Source organism: Plutella xylostella, chromosome 11 (genome assembly GCF_932276165.1).
Source record: "Plutella xylostella chromosome 11, ilPluXylo3.1, whole genome shotgun sequence".
Lineage (NCBI taxonomy): Eukaryota > Metazoa > Arthropoda > Insecta > Lepidoptera > Plutellidae > Plutella > Plutella xylostella.
In genome coordinates, this window is record NC_063991.1 from 348,861 (window position 1) to 356,948 (window position 8,088).

The 8,088-nt window shown below is 38.9% G+C and overlaps 1 protein-coding gene across 1 annotated transcript; it reads right to left on the bottom strand.

Annotated features, from left to right (window-relative positions):
- Positions 1-1,325: 1,325 nt before the first annotated feature.
- LOC105393198 lies at positions 1,326-6,552 on the bottom strand. The gene is made up of 8 exons (XM_048624271.1): positions 6,469-6,552; positions 6,184-6,318; positions 4,956-5,822; positions 4,390-4,520; positions 3,984-4,112; positions 3,374-3,631; positions 2,720-2,833; positions 1,326-2,435 (listed from the first exon to the last, which is right to left on the bottom strand). Exons 1-8 carry the CDS (start codon positions 6,550-6,552, stop codon positions 2,348-2,350), a joined length of 1,806 nt encoding a protein of 601 aa, XP_048480228.1. The 3' UTR covers positions 1,326-2,347.
- Between the last annotated feature and the right edge of the window lie 1,536 nt (positions 6,553-8,088).

Here is an 8,088-nt window from a genome sequence, read left to right on the forward strand (position 1 = left end):
TTTTAGGAATGTGCTGCTATTCGTGTCTCCATTACCGATTCAGTACGTCATACACACAATCGAATCGGTAAATCGAATAAGCAATGAAATAATTATTTTTTAGACGCTTCTGAGATTTTTATAAAAATAAAGCCGTCTCATGTGAGAGTTCCGATCCAAGTATGCTTGGCCCTACTAATCATTCGTGTGAAAATGTGTACTAGTTACGAGTTTTGGGTAGGTAAACAAGTAACTAACTAGGTACCTACATAATAATATCTAATAACGATAGCCAAACCGCGGAATCCAACCTTGCTCGACTTTTATAAAGCTGCGTACAGACCGGCGAAACGAACGCCAACGAACGGGTTTCGTTGACCTGCGTTGCTGCAATCTGCCCTGTATTATGAATGACAAATATCCATCGTTGGGCGTCCGTTGGCCGTTCGTTGGGCCGGTCTGTACGCAGCTGAACACGATAGTGTACTAGGACCAAGCATGCAACACTTCTTTGAAAGCGAGCATCATACAAGTTAGAAAACGAAACGAAAATTGCATCCAGAGGGCCTATCACGGGCTAACGTGGCAATTCGATACTATTTTCGATGCTACACAAACTTATGGAAAAAGAACAGCGCCAACGTAGATACCTGAACTTGTCGAAATATAATAGGCCGGTTTGGACAGCTACACAAATTTGCTATAAAAGTCTTGATTTACTTGATGAAATACTTAAAAAGATACAAATTATGGCGTATTATTAAATTTAACGGCCGCAATAAAAAATAACTTTTAAAGCACCAAAAGTTACTTATTGTTTAGATTTTTTATGATTTAGATTTGACACCAGCTGTCATCCCATACATTTTGGAGCTGTCCAAACGGGCCTCTTATATTTCGACAAGTTTAGTCACTTTTGGAACTAACAAATTTTCCTTACATTTTGTTAGTGACGTTAACGAAGGTTTGAAAATCTTGTAATCGCTGCACTGCTGTTAGGCGCTACGCTACCACAGTCACGTTAAATTTATAACACCCCTCTTTTTGTCGGGGGTTAAAAAGAGAGTGCAAACCGACCAACTCGTAGTTAGTTTGGCTACTCACGGATTCTCTTGCTAGCTATTCCTATAATCTAGCTCAAATTAACTTATTTTTCTAAACATTTGCTTAAAATTGTTTGGTGAATGTTTTTGTCACAGTCATAGGAAGTTTGTTGGGTCGAAGGCCCTAGTGCCGATAGTCCCGGCGGGTTTAAATCCCAGTTTCAGCACTGCTCCGTATCTGCTCAGATCAGTAGGTATTTTAGCCTAAATAATAAATTTATAAGAGAAATCAAACACATTAAATATTTTGAGTAATATCATTTTATTACGAAAATTATATTAGTATTATCAGTCTAGGTACCTACAAAAATACCAATTCTTCACACTGGTAAATAATAATTATTATTGGTATACCTAAGTACTCACTATAACAAATCCTACAGATTCATTAAAGTATTTCAAACTTAAAAAATATTGGTGTCTGACAAATTGGCTCGTATTTACCTACTTTTTTAAGTAACTCCACTTTTCTTCATGTAATTCATGTTCTTTCTATATTTGCGCGGGAAATTATTTAAAAGTTGCCAGAGTTAAATAACTTTCTACCGTTATAGGCGCTCCAGTGCTACAGTCGACGCCCGTTTAGGAATGTTAAAATGCTAATGGTGGTACGCTGGTGGTAACTCCACAATTTCTAGCATCATATAATATTATTGTATAGGTTACAATCTGGTAGTTCTATCTAGGTACTAAGCATTAAATTACGAGCCAATGTCAAAGACCGGTGGCCGGTTTCGATATTTTATCGTGGCTAAGATATTGAAACCAGCAGACTAACCTATTGTAACATTTTAAAACTTAAAAGTAACAAAATAGGTTTAGTTTCATCTTTAACGCTATGTAAATGTATTCATTTAGTATACATTTAACTGAGTAAAATTACTGTACTAAGTAACTATGTAACATTGGTATACCTACTCATAAAATATAATATTAAAAAGTTGTTCTTATGCCACACTTGCTACTTGTAGTAAGTTTAGGGCCGACTATAAAGTACGTAGATCAACAAACAATATGGAACTGGCGAATCAACTATGTAATGTTGTCTGGCATTTACTGGTAATAAATAAGTACCTACGCCATTACTCTACCCTCACTCATGGAATGCCCGTAATTTTCTTATTGTTTCTTGATCTACGTGAGTTACGGTACGTTACGTTTGACATTCTATATTTTAAATTTATCCAAGTATTGTAAGTGTAAAATATTTTTCTACCATTTGGTAGGTTTTTAAAAGCAGTCTTTTTCAAAGTACTTTGTGGATATTAGCTTGGTTTATTAGACGGTTGAGATTTCTTCAGAGGCTGAAGAATAGATTCCATGACTACCTTCGCTGGGTTCACCTTACTGCATCTGTAAAAAAAATATTATTATCAGTTATGTAAATAACGCTATAATGTTTCGATTCGCCATAAAAGGTAAGTAGCATTTGTGTTATTCCAGGGTGTTACGTTTACATAGCTACCATACTTATTTCATATAAATTGGTCCAGCCATTTTCACGTAACTTCGAGTAACGAACACCCATCCATCAATACTTACAAACCCTCAGAATATATTAGTAGGGTTCGATTCATTTTATTAAGCAAGTATTCATAACTAATAATTATTAAAACACTAGGTATGTAAAGTATTACCTCGGAAACATGTCAGGACACCGGAGCTCGGTCCAGCCCGTCAGCGCCTCGTACAGCATGGTGTCCAGCGCCTTGTCCGCTGACAGCTCGCCGGTCAGCATCCGCAGCGCCATCCTGGTATTTTATAAACATTGTAAGAACTAGAGTTCGTTATAATGGGATATTTTCTGACGTTATTTAAAAAAGTTTCAAAGTGTTTTAAAAGTTTCAAAATAGTCTGATAGATGACCATCAGCCTGTTGTTTTTTATGAGCTAGGTAAGTATGGTCAGCTGCATAAGTTGTTATACACTTCTGTACCTTGTCAAACTGACGAAACGTCAATGCTTCATTGAATGTACAAGACGGTTTGTTAGATTGACAAGGTTCGAAAGTGTATGGCTACTTATGCAGCTGACTGTACATTCATATTAAGCTATTTTAGTAGATTTGTTATGTACCTAACTACTTACTTATTTACGTATGTTAGCTCCTTGCATTAGAAAATTAGGGAGTGGGTCAATGAGCAATTTCTAAACCATCATCTTTTGAACGATTGCAGGAATTATTTAGTATAGATTTTACAAGTAGGCAGTCCTGGATAGGTAGTACCTGTGTATATGTATGTGCTAGGGTGATGGTGGAAATATCATAGTAAAATTCACTCCCTTCTCACCCATTTATCCTAGCCATAACACCGTACGGCGCATTCAACTTGGCTGTCGCCGCCAAATTCTTGCAGTACAGCAACCAAACACAGTCCAACTCGGTATACAAGACGCCCGCTGGGCTGGCAACACTGGGGGAACTGTCGTTCTTGTTGTATGAAGTCTGGAGGTGGTTGAGCGCATGAGTGTTGCCGTCAATGTTTCGGGATAAGCTCTGTATGTTGGCGTTTAAGTTCTTCTGGTTGGAAATCTGGTTTAGGACCATCCTGGAAATATAAAAAAGGGTACAATTGAATGAAGGTACCTGAACCTGGTCCACCAACCCGCACTAGGCCAGCGTGGTGGACTAGGCCTAAAACCCTTCCTTCATTGGAAGGAGACCCGTGCCCCAGCAGTGGGGACGTGATGGGTCGTGATCACCTGAATTTATGAAATCTTTGTACCTTACTTACATACTGACTAGGTTTTGCAAAGTGGTAAAGTAAGCCGAAACTTTTGATGTACGAGTTATAAAAAGTCACAAAGAAATGTGCCATCGAACCATATTTTGAATTTTGTTGGTCACGTGACTTTTTTATTTATATAGTCATTTCAAAAAGAGACAATAAAGCTACTCACTTGGTGTTCTTGTAAGCCCTGCCAAGGTGTATGGCAGCGCGCGCGGTACTCATGCCCATTTCCAGGACGTTCTCCAGCAAATTCTTGCCGATATCAAACTCGTCTTCTTGTCTTAGCATTTGGCGTTTTCTGCAAAGACAATTAGCTATTTATAAGTGTATCTTCAAGAGAATATATTTTGGGATGCCCTCAAGCCCAATGGATTCATGGCCTTAGAAAGGTAGCCAGCACTCAACAGTGGCGCTAACTACTACGATTTAAGAATTCCAGACACAAAGCCATATCGCGTTCCTGGGTACGGTCTAAATAACTATCAATTAAAATTAATTATTGTTGGTTGGCTCGCATTTGTCGTAAACTTAAATTCAGGTTATGAAACTTCGTGCTACAAAAGTCAATATCTCACGGGCTACTAGCAGTCTTCTCCCGGTACCCTATGACCTCGTTGTACCACGCCTCCACCCGCGCCGGCTCCAGGAACAGCGCGTTGAACGCGAACACGTCCGGGTCTTTCAGCATCTTGTTGCGGGCTGTCTCCTGAAAGTTCATAAGTTTTACCACTTTTGTCATTAGCTGTTACCGGTAGCATAGGACTGTCAATATTTAAATTTAAACAATCCCGCTCTTCAGTTTAGCGTACTACGTATAACTCTCCACAACACTAAAGGTTAACTGGAAAGAATGGTATTATTATTAAGTTCGCCCATTTTAAAAATCTATAGAGCTTACTCAGATGGCAGCGGTATCCACTACGTTAGTAGCCTAAAAGTTGACTTACAAGTTCTTCGGTATTTTCGTAAAGACCTAAGTTTTACCGCTAGCCATCTAAATAGGCCCTCCATTTTCTAAAATTACCTGCTTAGAGCTAAGTTCAGGCTCTCTGGAGCTGTAATAGTGAGTGTATAGACCTTCCTTAGGGTCAATTGCTGGTAAAATGAAAGTCTGTAAGTATATTAAATTGCACTTTCATACCTGATTCTCCCACGCCATCAGCTGAATATTATGCAGCAGCATCACATCCAGTGAGAGTATCCCGAACGACAGCAGATCCGTACTATTGCTCAAAATCACCTTCCTAGTATGATTCGGATTCGTGTAGTTCTCCCCAAAGTAAATATCCTTAAGTTTATTCATTACAATAGTCACATTCCCTTCAACGAGACTCTCGTTTAAAGCCCTCAAGACTTGTGTAAATTCATTACCGGTCCTCTTTTTTTGCTTAGCCGAAACATTTTTACTGCTAGCAGCATCAAAATCAGAGTCCGTCGTGATCCAATCATGCAATTCTTGGACCTTTTCAATCAAGTAACTGGTCATAGTGTTGCTTTGCATGTAATCGTCGTAAAGATTCTCGTCATTGTAAAAATAGTCATTGTCGTATTCAGAATATTTGCGGAAACCGGCACCGAATTCCTCAGGGAGTTTGATTTGTAGGTTTTTGTTGATGAAGATATCTGGTAGAGTTGGTTTGAAATCTGGAACTCCGTTCTCCATTTCTGGGTGTTTCGCTTGGTCTTTCTTTTGTATCTTTCTTTCTGGGTGATGCAAAGATATATCGTGCATCGGATGTATCTGTTGTTTATCGATAAGAGTATCTGGCTTCAGCTTTGGCACCTCAGCTTTCTTCTTATCCCGATTGGCTACTATGTTTTTGAAAATGGATAGCTTTTCAAAGATTGGGAACTGTATGTCTTCTGGCATTGCTAGCTCTTCAGATTTGATGTCTATATCATCGTCGTCATCGATAACTTTGGCTTCAGTCGGCGTGACGGTTGTCGTTTGTTTCTGTATCCTCGCCAGGTTGTGGTAGACTGGCTGTGGGTGGGAGTAGACTGGTTCCTGTGAATAGTTAATATTAGTTATGTTTAAATAAACTATTGTTGACTTTTTAAAGTTCTTGTTCTGCTTTAGATTATTGACAAGTTACCGATCCAGTTACCTAGAGCACAACAAAAGTGGTTCCAAATCTGTTTCTCCGTCCCGATAATATAATATCGCTGCTTTCATAATATGGGGCACAATTCAAAAAACATTATTATTTTGGAAATATTACCAAAAACTGATAGGTAAGTGCACTATATTCATAGTCATATCAGCCTTCTCTTTCGGGTGGATGATGTAAAATAACAGTCATCGCCTATAAATTCAGTTAGACTTTTGTAACTACCTTGTCAAAGTAAAAAAAATAGAAACAACTCACAGGCTGCGCCTCATAATAATGTTCCCCGAAGCTCTCCGTCGTGCCCCACTTGGTGATGACGACGGTGGCCAGCACCAGCGCCGCGCACACCGCGAAGCAGGACGCGCTCGCGATGATCCACACCTTGAGGGGCACCTGAAATGTGGGAAATGCATTTTATGGTAGGAATTTGTTTAGAGATTCTGGTAGAACTATTCATTATAATAAATGTAGAGGTTTGTAGCCAGCACAATCTAAAAGAGACAAAAATCTTAAGTGGTTTAAAGATTTCCCGGCTCAACACACACTGTGCGCTATCAGAATACCTAGCACGGGGCGCATGACGGACACGCCAAGACGTGACAAGTTTTGCGACGCGTTCACTAACATAGCTCGGCTTTGATAGCGAGTGCGAAGGAAACCTTTTGTAACGTGCGCGTCTTGCACTCCGTGCTATACCTTCCGTACCTATCCCAGAACTCCCTAAAATAGGGTGGACTAAAAGTATGTCGTTTGTATTGTTACGCCTAGTTCGATCGTTTCATTGATGTTCTCGGTAACTTAGGGGCTACGAAGCTTTTTACCAAGCACTAATTAAGAATCCAAGCCTTAAACGTCAAGATTAACTTGATCAACTTTCCAAAAGACGCTGCTTAGAATTCCTTACATAATCAAGCACCCTAATTGAAGGATACGGTCGATTACGGGGCAGTCATTAGTCCATTACGGTCACATGTTGTGGATAACTTAATGCCTAAGTATTGCTAATGCTTAGGTAAGAATGGGAAACCGCTGAAAGTAAACATTCGATCGAGCGAAACTTAATAATGATACCTAACTATATTCATCGTATGTAGAATACATAGAGTTTTTCAATGTTTATAATCAGCATAAGTAAATAATTCTTATTAATTTATTTAGTTGACCAACTATTCCATATTTGATTTGTGTAAAAGAAAAACGTATACAATAGATTTTGGCAACACAGAACTGTCAAAAAATGGCGGCAACGTAAAAAAATACTCACAGTGGGCTTTGTGGTGTGCACGCGACTGCAGATGACTTCCGGCCGCGGCGGAAGCGGCAGCGCGCGGCGGGAATGGCCGCTGACAGTTCCGGCGTCGCTCGGCGCGCTTCGGGAGCTCTCTGCTCTACTCGGGTATCGCGACCAATCGCGACGCGACTTCTCGTACTCGTATTGGAACATTGCCGCCGTTCTGAAATTCAAAAATAAAGAATTTATTTTATAAAAAAAACTTTTAAATAAAATATTTCAAATATCAAAACTCTATCTTAAAAGCAGATGTGAAGTGCGAAGATTAATGAATAAATAAATAATGATAAGAAGGCTCGGGCTTCGAATTCTGGCTAGCTTCGTTGTTGTTCCTCAGGTCTTTATTATGGAAGTTTTAGATATAATGATCCGTCATCCGACACAACGACACTGTCGTCGTAGAGATTATGGCAAATTCTTTTTTTTATGTACTTAAGTAATACCTACAATACTATAATAGTAGGTACGTAACCTTTCTAATTAGTTTGGTACTCACTTACCTTACTTAATATGAATTAGGTACAACTCGACTTCACTATAACTCCATTTGAAAGGGACAAAACAACCACCATTAGCTAAAGAGGATTTGAAACTCTGTGAAAGATCTTCCTAACTGTAGCATTATCAAGTTCATCAACCAACAAAGCACCTTAAGTAGGTATAAGTATAGCATAATAGATCGTTTATACCTATATAGATACATATAAGCATTATCTTCATTCGTATGACAATAACAAACAGTTAGTAGGTAATGTTGATATGACAAATTACCCTAGGTAAGAAAACCTGTGTGTTCAGAGAGAATAATTTGTAAAATTGCACTCATTTCTATTCTAACTGTGCATTACAGTAAAGACACTTCTCACGGTACG